General features: G+C 35.2%; 1 protein-coding gene across 1 annotated transcript in view; it reads left to right on the top strand.

Moving 5' to 3' along the window:
• LOC100575340 (homeotic protein Sex combs reduced-like) overlaps positions 1 to 12,833 on the top strand; it is a 31,372-nt gene extending 18,539 nt beyond the window's left edge. Inside the window, 2 exon segments of the mRNA XM_008184306.3 lie at positions 12,154 to 12,365; positions 12,367 to 12,833. Coding sequence (XP_008182528.1) covers positions 12,154 to 12,365; positions 12,367 to 12,450 — 296 coding nt within the window. The 3' untranslated portion in view covers positions 12,451 to 12,833.
• Positions 12,834 to 13,059: the final 226 nt, after the last annotated feature.

The following is a 13,059-nucleotide window of genomic DNA, read 5'->3' as shown; positions in this document are numbered from 1 at the left end:
CCTACATAGAAGCAACTGGTAGTCGCGCATTACGAATAATAAATAAATATAGGTATTATATACACATAAAACCGAGTGCGATGTTTTCGTTCGCGTACATAATATATTATTATGACTTGTTGTGCGTGTGCGGAGCGGACCAGTGTGCGCTCTTCAAAGGGTGCGGTGCACGTCGCGACCGGGTGAAATGACGCGCGCGCGGTGATTTACGGGCGCACCGCCGCGGAATAAACCGGTACGACCGGTGGCGCGATCGCGGTAATTACCACGCGCGGTAACGTTCCTCCGGGCGTTTGTGGGGGTCGTGTCGCACAAAATATGTTCGCCGATCGTATTGTACAATAATAATTATTCATACGACGGTGATGACGAAGAACTAGCAAAAAATATTATATATAGGTAATATTATAATTTTTTTTTTTTGTAAACGTCATGTTATATATAGCTATATATAATAATATGTCGACAATATCATTTGAATGCGCGTCGTGAGACGTACTCGACGAAAATTGCTGGTTTCAATTTCTCACTCTCTCTTTATAATATATAGGTAGGTACATAATATATATATAGTTTGTACCACCGTCTGTCCGGCCGTCCGTCTCGTCCGTCTCGTCTATATCGGATATAGTGTTTATACTTAAACCGTCGTCGCCGTCGTAGATATATACCGACCGTATATATTATTATACGTAATATTATTATGTATACACCGAGGTATACGTATATGGACAGTCGTCCGAGTCGGTTGAAGGTGATTTATTGCGTGTGGTTTCGTGTGTAGCGCAGTCACATTATTCATATAATCCGGACGAACTTATTATTGTAAGCGGCCGTACAGGATTTCGGTCGACTATGCTCGTCGTTCGCGTTTACAATATTTACAATTATAATTTTATTTCGATATGGAAAACAGCGCGTGAAAGAATGACGAACGCTGACAATATCACGCATTATAATATTACATATTGTCACCTATTTATATGTATTGCGGTGTTGTTAGTTTATCGTGAAAGATTCGTTTGACCCGCGTAAAATATAATCGCTATAAAAAGGTGACCTAGTCAGATATGAGTAGTTTTCATACTACCACAATAATATAATATATAGATGAAAACTCAACCAAACACTACGTCATCGCTTTGAACCGAGACGAGTATAATTATTTTACTACACTATACGATAATAATGCGTTTATCAGCACGAGGATATAATAATAGTGGCGAACGAGTCATCTAATTCGCAATCATAATAATATTATATTTTAATAACTGTTGCCCAATTTCTTTCTTGTTATCATGGCTCGTTGTACTCTATAACGAGAAGACGAAAAGATTCGTAACCGCTCTCAAAAATTTGTACATTATATTATATATATACACGTTATGTTAAGTCTTATCGCGCCTGTTGTAATGCCTACGAAATTACTTATAAGTAGAATCCTTTTTTTCTGGTCTGAGTGATTAAACACACACACACACACACACACATCTCAGCGTTATTTTTGTCACCGGTCATATCATTCTTGTTCACGGTACAGGCGTACAACAGCTGCAGGTTATCGTTGCGATATTATATTATATTTATCATGACATTATGACATACATACGCTGATGACTCTGTCATGAACATAATACATACTATTATAATAGAATAATGTATATATAGTAACATTTATGACGTGATGAGACAAAAAAACCGATAATGCACAACGCGATCACGTCACATTACTTAATAATTGCTGTATCGAGCCGATTTATGTGTGGGTGATGGTAGTAGAAAGGGGGCAGGTATGGAGTTAAACACGCAAAAAGTTGTTTTCTAGTAAATTTTTAATATACAATTATCATAATAATATAATATAAAATCCATGTTCTTAAATTGGCATTTGGCATGACTATTCTCTTAAACTTATTATATACCTAATGACGTGTGACGTCGTACTGTTTTGGTTATATTAAAAATTGAATGAGTTTCAATCGGTACCGGAAAACCACGGATTGTACAAACTATATAATTTATTGATTTCAACAAATTCGTCATGTATGCAATCGTAAAGTAATAATATTGGAACCTACTCACAGGCCGTATACGATTATTTCCACTTGTTTGGTTATTAATTAATATTGATCCTCATAGGCCGGAACCATATAATATAATACAAATATACCATATGCTATTGTTATATTAATTATATTTTAAACATTATTTTTGACGGAATGCATTCGAAATCTATTTTCGTTTTGACGCTCTGTGCGATGTGGACGAGTATTTTCCTATCAAATTCCTCTCGAACCTACGAAAAACACAATATTATTGTTGTTGGGTTGACAAAATCACTCGGCCTAATCGCCGTCGTCGCCGCCACCACCACCCGCAATCCGTACACCATAAACTACGCGCGCCTGGCCAGTGTCCAAGAGGCTTCGCACCCCAATGGGCGAGGTATATTATGCACATCATATAATATTGTATTATATCATATCCAGTGGTGTTTCGTCCGATGGGTAACTAATTATACTCCAAAAACTGTCATGGGTTTGTAATTTTGTTGAAAAATCATGTGCACACTACATATTATAATGACATGCTGTGCAAGTGCGGGTCACGAATATGCAAAATAATTCGTCAACGCTGTATTTGCTGCAGGTCCTGTCTGACTTTCTATAACTTAACTGATGTGGTATATAAAGTTCGAATCTCGTCTGAGTGGGTTGACCTTAAAGTCTTGGTGTGGTGGAAAAACTAATAATATGGCTTTTTTTCGAAGAGCAGACTTGACATTCGTCAACTTATGTAATTCATCGATTTTTGTAAAAGTATTCGTATAGGTTTTAAGAAAAAAATTGTATTTAAATTTTATTTGTGACTGAGTCAACACTTCTGCACCCTCTACTAATTAACCATCGGTAAAATATAAAATATCCACGGTGTCATACAAGTGACGGGGTCATATAGGTATACGGTATAGGTACAATATACAATATAAAACACTTTGGTGCACTTTAAAACATCACTATTTACATCATTATATCATTGTCGTGGTATGTTACTGTCATATACCGATCTATACATCAAACAATCTTTACAAATAAACAATCGTCGCAGTCATTTAACACCGTCTCTTGACGGTTATAGTGTTAGGATATCAGAACCCGGCGGGGCCGATTCGTATATAGAATGAATAATGTGCACTTTTGTCGGTCAGTTCAAAAAAAAAAATAATAAGTTCTTACTTGGAAACATATATTAGGAGAATTAAAAATAATATTATATTCTACAATCTACATTAAAGTAAATATGACGCACTCACGATTGTGGTGGTTCGATAAAAATTAATTTAAAACAATATAGTATAATAATATTATAATAAAAAATGTCCATAGTGGACAATGCAAATTTAAACAATATATTATAATTATTTTAATCTGAAATACTGTTTTGTTGAAAGCTAATAAAATTACAAATTATGAGATAAAATACACTTGACACTAATTCATTATTTTTCCACGATAATATTATTTGTAACAGTAATTATTGTGTATGATATTAATTTGTATCATGTATTCATCAAAACTGATAATATAAAAAACAAGTGTACATTTTGAGTAAAATTTATTTTTTATGCGTTCTAAATTTATAATATTTCAATATTTTGAATATTGTGATGAAAATAGAATTCTGATTAATTTTAAATTTAGGTACTATATAAATAAACGTACGAAAATCTTATGTTCGAAAATACTAGTTTAGAAACGAGTTAAATTGTTTGGAAATTATATAATAACCATTAATGTAAAATAACCTTTCGATGTTATCGAGTTACGTCCTTACTCTACATATTATTCCTATGACCGACAATCATATAAAGTAAAAAGGGGTCCAGAATTATTTTTTATCAGTTTACGATGAGTCACCGGATGCATATATGGAGTATATTATTATCGGCTGTACAATATTTGTAACAACGAATAAATACTATAACAATTTTTACTTATTGCTCAATAACATTGTGACAAGAAATTAAATAAAAACTTTATAATACAAATTAAATAGGTACCTAATTATGTTAACAATGTGTATGCATATTATGCAATACAAAAGTAATTGACGCGTTTATTTAATTTGTTTTAACACTTCGTCCATTATATTATGTGTAATGAATATGAAGACATATAAAATCCATCAACGATAATAAATTATTTTTTATGGATATGTTATCGACAAAACTGGTGTGTCCTAAGTAGACAAATATAATGATAACCATAGAGTAATCACAATTAATTATGATTCAGTAATAATATTTTTGTACAGTTTTACCTATAGGTTACGATATATTATACGTAGTTGACAGACTTTTCCATTAGAATGAATTCTGTTATAGATTTTGAGCAATAGCTAAGTAGCCTAGGTATACCTAGATATTACAAATCTAAACATTATGTGTTTTTTTTTATATTTATCATATTATGTCTGTAATCATTTTTTAGGTATACCTACTGTATAATAGGAGTGATCTTATGGCCCCTGCACACTTATCGTATACATCCGGTAGAAAATTGTATGTTGATTAAAGGTTATTTTTTAATTTTTAATACATTTAAAAAAAACAGCTTGAATCAATAACATTTTTTTTTAGATATTCTATTCTATTCGCTTGTATAAATTATAAGAATCTATGCAATATACAGATATCGCGGAAAATACAGCTATATAGTCCTACAGACTATATTATACTGCAGAGATAGACAACTATGCGAGTGAACAAAACTATTTATTTTATTTTATTTTGTTTTGGCAACGTTAACAAATTGCGTTTAAATCGAGTTTGGATACGGTACGCGAGTTTTAAAGTATATTATAATATTATTATTATTATTACATTATTATACATATGTATATACATATATATGTGTGTGCGTTCGCGATCTTGGTCACTTCCATAGCTGATGTGGGAGCACTTGGCAAGTACGGGCGAATCGTTTATTTTTAACCATTTTTAATCTGGCGCTTAGTATAATATATGCACATACGATTTCGCGAAGTCGCTCGTCGTGAGTATATCAACGCGTTATTTTTTTAATGGCCCGTTGTTTTTTTTTGAATATGCACAGGTACCTCTCTACATACTCCAGTATATATTACACTAATATTACACACTTGAATGAGTCCCGCGACTGTTATGTTAATGGACTAAACGTTAATGGATACAAACGACAATAATTTATATGTATTGTTTATTACATAATATTATGATACTATCGTGCAGTCCCGTGGTCATATAAACGATGCAATGTATGTACACTATTGTAGTGCAGTAGAAACTATCGCGGTTCACGTTCGAATGTCTCGGGAGAAAACTTCCGTATATAAGTAGATATTATTCTATTCTATATATCCGGACTTCCACCCCGCACAATTAGTTTTATATATACCTATATGTATACACTATTCCCGCATTTTGTGACAGGGTGAACCGCTGCCCGCACACAGTCGCACTCTCGAGCGCTAGCGATCCGGAGCTATTATAAAAACACACCCTTACAATACACCCCTTTCCACCACCTATAGCTGATGGATATATATATATATATACGCGCGACGTCTCTCTGACCGGTACTATTATAGAGGTGGTAGGGGTGGCAAGGGTGGTGGTGGTGGCGTCTTTGCCGCATGTGTCATAACCGCGATATAATTTGCCGTTTGAAACGTGACGTCCCACCCTTCTACCCCAACCGCGGTACAACATTACGCGAACGATTTGTACTACGGTTTCTCGGACCGCGTCCGCGCAGTGCGCCAGCAGCGTCGCATTCAATTACGCCGCTGTCGAGCTCCAAGGAACTAGACTGCTGCACGTCATAATATTACATATTATATAGTATAGCGGTAGGTCGTATACCCATGGTAAAGGTATATACGGGCGAAATGTTATTACATATATATATATTTAGGAAAAATTCCGACTCCCCCATCCGATTCAATTTGTTTCAAATATCTCCCGCCGTAAATTGTTGTGCGCACGTTTACCTACCTATGTTATATATTATTATATCGTATATCGCTGCGTCCTTCAGCCTGCACTCTTTCTCGGTCTTCGTGTGAGACGTATTATACGCGAGTGGTAGTATTATTGGTACCAGCTATACACTGCATAGGTGTATGCGTTTCGTGTACATGGGGATTTTTTCGTATTATTATTATTGTTTCCTCTCGCTCGCACACACGCGCGTGGACCGTTGTCGCGCACACGCATGTAATATCGCCACGCCTAGGTATATATAGTTAGGTATACTCGGTTTCAATAAACACAATTTCGAAAGCCGCGGAACTCACACGCGGAGGTTATTTTTTTTTTGTCCGACGGGGATGAGGGGCTACGAAGGGGTGAGTGCGCGTAACGCCGCCGTCTGGCCATTTATAACTGTCCGGGACTCTCTTTTCAACGCGCGTGTGTATATGTACGCCACGCACTCGGGTTTATATACGCTCGCGGGTCGGCCCGTCACTCAAATCGTTTTCACTTACCTCGCGGCACATATATACTGTTGCAGGGCATATAGATATACAGCATTATTGCACCGTTGCCGACGCGTTCTTCTCGCGAACGTTTCTTTTTCCAACCTCCCCCCCCACACACACACTATACAGTTCCTCTTCCGAAGGCCCGAGTATAGGGTGTAACCGCGAAGGAAACCGGGGTTTTTCCCAAGTCGCGGTTTTCCATTTCCATCACACGTACCAAGAACACAAAACATGTTGAACACAAACAATATTGTACAGTTGTTGTACCTATATTATGTGTGTTTGATATATTATTATTACGAAATACTCGATGTCCAGCCGTCGACGAGCGTCAACGAAACGAAATTATTATTAACTATAGATACGCGAGTCGCAATATATTATATTATACGGGGGCTGGTCCATATTTCGCGTACAACACCTTGGTATATATTATTATAATACTAACTCGTTGAATATAATACAGTTGGCCGCGATCGGTCATGGCGGCGGCGGCAGCGAAACGGTTGGTCGGGATCAAAGTCGCACGGTCATCGTCGAAAACGTCAAGTCATTCGATGGGATCCTTCCACACAAAATAGTATAATACAATGAATACGGTATAATACCTCGTCCTAGCGTGTAATATAACTACTCGATTGATGGAAAAATGGCTGAAGTTCTCGTCCCCACATTTACTAGCTACTACCCCCTCCCACCAACACTAACTGGAAATTGGTACTATCAAAAACAACTTATTTTATCACACGTGTTAATTTTTGAGTTTAATTCATAAAAGATTTTATAAATAGTATACTCGAATATTTATTACCTGCAATGATATTGTGATAATATTATAATTTTATATTGTATTGAATTTATTTTATTATCGTAAATTATTATTTATTATATAACATTTTAACGGTATGAAATAAAGAGAATACTAATTTAATGGAACACACGTCAATGTATATGATAATATTTTGGATACTAGGTATGTAGTCTATACATTGACGGTTTAGAAAAAATATTCTGAATAGATAATAGGTAATCATGTAATCGTCATGTTTATCACAGACTGACGAATTTATGGTTCTTGTTGTTACAATAATTAATATAGGTACGTATAATTTTATGTTATACCTATACCTCAAAATCATTATTTCAATTAACGAGTATTTTTAATTTATTTCATAAAAACACTGTGATACTTAAGAAAACAGAATAATCAAAATAACGAATATAGTATATTTATCTTGACAGCAGTGTCTTCTAATGAGTAATGCTCTTTAAATTAATCATTTTTTGTTTTCAAAGAATTACAGCCGATTTAAATTATACGAACGAGCGTTTGCTAAAATTGGCCTTATTAAAATACTTTAACAGTGTGCACATGTAAAAAAACGACCTTTTAAAATTTCAAATTAACCTCTCGATATTTTAAGTCTATTCGAATGTCACTTGCTGCAGACGATTGCCGCAGCGCAAACCATTTACTGTCTTCGGTTATAGGTTTTTATAGACACATTTTAAAATATGAGTGGCTATTTATTTGTACCTATGCTATACGCCTGTACCTATAGCATTATCAAAAATATATATTTGCGATAAATATATAGGTATTTATATTATCTTATTAATTCCTTGGTATTGTATTAAGAAAATAACTTACACGAAATGGGTCAATAGATCATAATTATATATTTTAATATCCATCGTATATGTATACTATGTATGTTTTGTAATGCATACTGTTGTAACAACGATAAATTCGTTACTAATATTCAAGGGTTAAAATAATAAATATATTATACGAAACGACCACAGACAATATAGTTAACGTATGCAATGCCTACGTACCACACCATTGAAGCGTGTACGTAGAGCTATTTAATTTAGAATATTATAATAAATTATTAGGTACCTATATATATGCAAACTGGAAAATAAATTGGCAAACGTAATCGAAATAAATCTCCGCGAGCGTCTGCAGCTGTAAAACGATCGTAAGTGAGCTTTTGTCAGCACGTCGTTATAGACTATAATATAGTAGACATACTATATAGTAGCAGTAGTACTATATAGTAGACATTAGAAAATAAAATAAACAAAAATTAATATTTTTTATTGTATTTAAGTATGTATATCGTAATATTTTTAACAGACGACGTCGGTAATAATATTTGTTATTGAGTCCCACCCAAGAAAAAAAGTTCATGATAAGAATTTTTCTGACCATCATATCCGCGCACTCTATACAATGTTTGCGACCAGCGATCGACAGTGGATATCCAGATATCTATGATCTTACGCCAACTACCACTAAAAAATTGCACTTGGTAAAAGGCTTTCGGAAAAAGTTCACGTCTATAAAATACTTTATGGCTAATATACGTGCACAAAGCTGCAGCTGCATCGTATAGGTACCTTTAATAATATATTTTGTAATATATTATATTTTAATTTCAACCTAACTTCAAAAGAAGTTAGGTTTTGTGTTTATATTATATCGTTGAAAATGTTTAGACCAGAGAGTACATATATAGTGTCCTAATATAGATATTATATAATACCTAATAATAGATTTATTATTCATTATAACCATCGCGATTTGCATAAATACGATGATATATTATGATAGAACAGAATGTGACATTGTGACGACGTGGTCGTGGTGTGTATAAACACGATAGAAAAATTAAAGGCCAGTTATTTTTTTGTCTTTACAGCGGTAGCGATCGAGACGAATCGTATCACCACCGATCTACGCTATATCCGTATAACGAAACTTGAAATAATAATAAGCTTCTACGGCGGATGGAAATATAAATATACATATTCATGAATAATATTATGGGATATGAAAAGTCTAAAATAAAACATGGACCCGACGATACACGTCAACGGTTAATTTGTCTGATTATTATTACTATCGTCACCGCTAGTCGTCGAAATGTCTGTTCGCGGGGCGAAAATTCGTCGGTGGTTTTGACGTTTTCCCGAACAAAAAAAATATATAAGTTTAACAATTTAAAAAAAAAAAATCGTATAATAATAATAATAATTACTGTGCGCCCACTCGACGACGGCGACGGTGACGACGACGACGTCGTCATTACCGACATGTCTCGTATCGCAGGCGGATCTGTCACCGTTTTAGACGCGTCGTCTGCCGCGGTGACAACCGAGTCCCGTCGTCGCGACGCGTGAAAAATATAAACAAGAACCTCGAACCGCTGGAATAATTGGTGCCCAAATCGACCGTTGGCTGACTTCGAATTCAGTCGCTCAGACGACGATGTATTATTATAATATAATAAAATATATTTTACCTACGCGCAGGATCGTAGTATAGCCATATAGGGTGGGGTAGACACGAAATATAGCATTAAATACCATAAACAAAATATTATATAATCATAGTATAAGGTACACAGTTATTAATTATTACATATAATATACTGTTAGGGTCTGTAAAGTATTACACAAATTTGTGGGTTAACCATCGACGAGAAAGAACCTTTGAAATAGTATCCAAGGGGGGATACTTCAGCCCTCGTAGCAGCTTAACTCGTATGCGTCGGATACATGCGTTGTAGCTTGTTACTAGATATTATAATAATATCGTACGTGAGTCAGCGAGAGGCAGAAGGAGGCATATTTTCGCGTCGTGTTTTATTGATGTTATCACGTTTTTGACTATTTTTTTGTTTCGTGTTTTTGGCAACCTCTGAACGCGCGTGTCATATACACGTCACCACCGACAAGTAGAATACACGCGCGGAAAACAAAAAAAGACATGCCCGTGTCGTGTAAGTACACGAAATTTGTCTCGGAATGTCTACTTGAAAACGATCTCCCCCCTCCGCACCAGACCACTAATTCCGGCTGCACAACGGTACACGGTCTAGACGCTGGCTGGAGGATTAAACGTTTTTCGAGTGTGACGCTCCACGACACTATATCGGATCGTATACAGTGATATTAACAACTGATTTAAAATTATACATAGTGGTATACACTATCGCTATATAATATACGTACCTACAGGAACCCGCGACGAAACGGATATCCGGTGTTTTTGTTCCGTTGTGTAAGAACTGCAGAAGTCGTTTCGACCATCGATTTTACCACTTTTGTTCAAATCGTTTTTTTTTCATCAGGGACATTGTAATATAGTCGATTGAGTACAATAATATATTATTACGTGCAGGTATATATAATATAGTAATAAAGACGTCAGCAGACTTCATGGCGCTCGTGTGCTCTCCGAACAATTAACGCTTACACCTCTCTGACGTATTACAGTAATAATAATAATAATAATTATAACACACATTAGCTATACGTATGATAATAATATATAACTACGTTGTCACGAGACGTGTTGAAAAAATGCTCGTTAGACCGTTTAACAGGTTGTCTAATTATACGAAAGATTTATCACAACTGCACTGCGCGCTTTTCAGCGATTCCTTTATGCTTGTAAACCTATATATTTATAGGCATATTTATATATAATATATACACGTCTTTTACTAAATATATATATATATTATATGTATATAACGATTACAGTGTGTACGCGTGAGCTCTGTTTCGAGCACCAGTGACGAACAGTCAATTACGTCGTATTGTCTGCTCGCTCAATGTATATATCTGTGGTTGAGTCCGTTTATATACTTGATGGTGTACACAAATTATATACCGAGCACATATATATATATTATATATATACGTATAATTATACATATTATACAGTAACGACTTCTGTGTTGTACTTCGGTAAAAAATTTCACATAATAACACTCTGGTATACCTATATAGACTATACGTAAATGTATAAATATACATGCTATTATATATGTGCATATCGTATATACTATATTTAGCTACTTGTAAACGGACGAACCTTGCAATTTGCGCACTCGTAAATCAAAATATGTCCTCACATAATATTATATTTATACGCGATACTCCTATATGTGTAATATAATAGTATGTTTATTCTTAATTCCAAATCCTAGATGCTGCTGCAACCCATAATTGTGCTTTCTGTTTGCACCGTATAATAAATTTTTAAAATTATATTATAATATGACGATTTTATATATACCTCTATATTATGTCCATATATAGATGTTGATAAATACTAGAACTTAGTAGTATATATTTTATAATCTACAATGATACCACAATATAATATACCCAGGGTCTTCACAATAGGGTGGGTGGTTGGACATGGAGTACAGGGGCCCGGCTACCTTTTTAGGGTCCGCTGAAAAGAATTTTTGATAGGTATTCGAAGATATAATTGTACGCAATAATATATTAAGTAATTTTGTAGTAACGTGTTTGCTGTATATTATGGGACACCGCAGTATTGTGTGTTTTATTGGAAGTTTTGTATATAGGGCACGCAAAAACATATTTTAGTACAGCGGCCCAACATTTTATGTGGGTATTTCCTATAATACCCACCCTTCACACGTCATTTAATATATCGTATAATACCTTTATTATAGACAGCTTATGAGTTATGGCAATAATTGACAGACACCCATATTCATCGTCATCACCACCACATATCTATGATATTATTGTAATAAGCGTTTTTTCTCATGCGTTTTTTGTGTTCGATGTTTGCAGGTACGGTGAACGCCAACGGCGAGACGAAACGGCAGCGCACGTCGTACACCCGTTACCAGACGCTGGAGCTGGAGAAAGAGTTCCACTTCAACCGGTACCTGACCAGGCGGCGGAGGATCGAGATCGCGCACGCGCTGTGCCTGACCGAGCGGCAGATAAAGATATGGTTCCAGAACAGGCGGATGAAGTGGAAAAAGGAGCACAAGATGGCCCAGCATGAATATGGTGCCGTACCACTATCACATGGCCGCCCAGCCCTACGGCACCCCGTACCCCTTCACGCACCTCACCACCTGAGATTCGTATTATTAATTTAACGGTTCCGTTTAGGCGGCGCCGTCGTCGTCGTCGCATTCGCCGGATGTCGGTTCATCCACATCGAAGGCGGGCAACGGCCTCGGCGTCGCTTATAGCGGCGAGTACGCGATAGGTAAGACAACCGTTAAATTAATAATACGTAAAAAATTTTTTGAAAATAAAATTCGTTAGACGTGCGAAAACGCGTCACGCGAACGTTACACGACGGACGGGTATGCGTGAAATTCGCGACTCCGCATATCGGCCGTCATAACACTGTAACTATATATGTATGTAAAAAGTGTACATTATCGATATTAAAAAAAGTAATATATATAATATATTATAATTATGTATTTATATATTTATATTTTATAGGTGAATACTATTTTATTTCATTTATTATTGCGATTTGTATTTAATTTTATCGCTTGGACATCATAATTTAAATAATATTATGTTGTATCGTGTAATAATATTGTGTAAATGTGTTTTTAAATAATATTATAATAAAATGTAATGGAAGCACGTCGTATTAAAAAATCAAAAAAATCAAAAAAAACCTTTCGTTCGATTTCGTGTTATATCATACCTATGTTATAGTTGACC

The sequence above is a fragment of the Acyrthosiphon pisum genome, chromosome A1, assembly GCF_005508785.2.
Source record: "Acyrthosiphon pisum isolate AL4f chromosome A1, pea_aphid_22Mar2018_4r6ur, whole genome shotgun sequence".
NCBI lineage: Eukaryota > Metazoa > Arthropoda > Insecta > Hemiptera > Aphididae > Acyrthosiphon > Acyrthosiphon pisum.
This window is presented reverse-complemented; position numbering and strand designations above follow the sequence as displayed.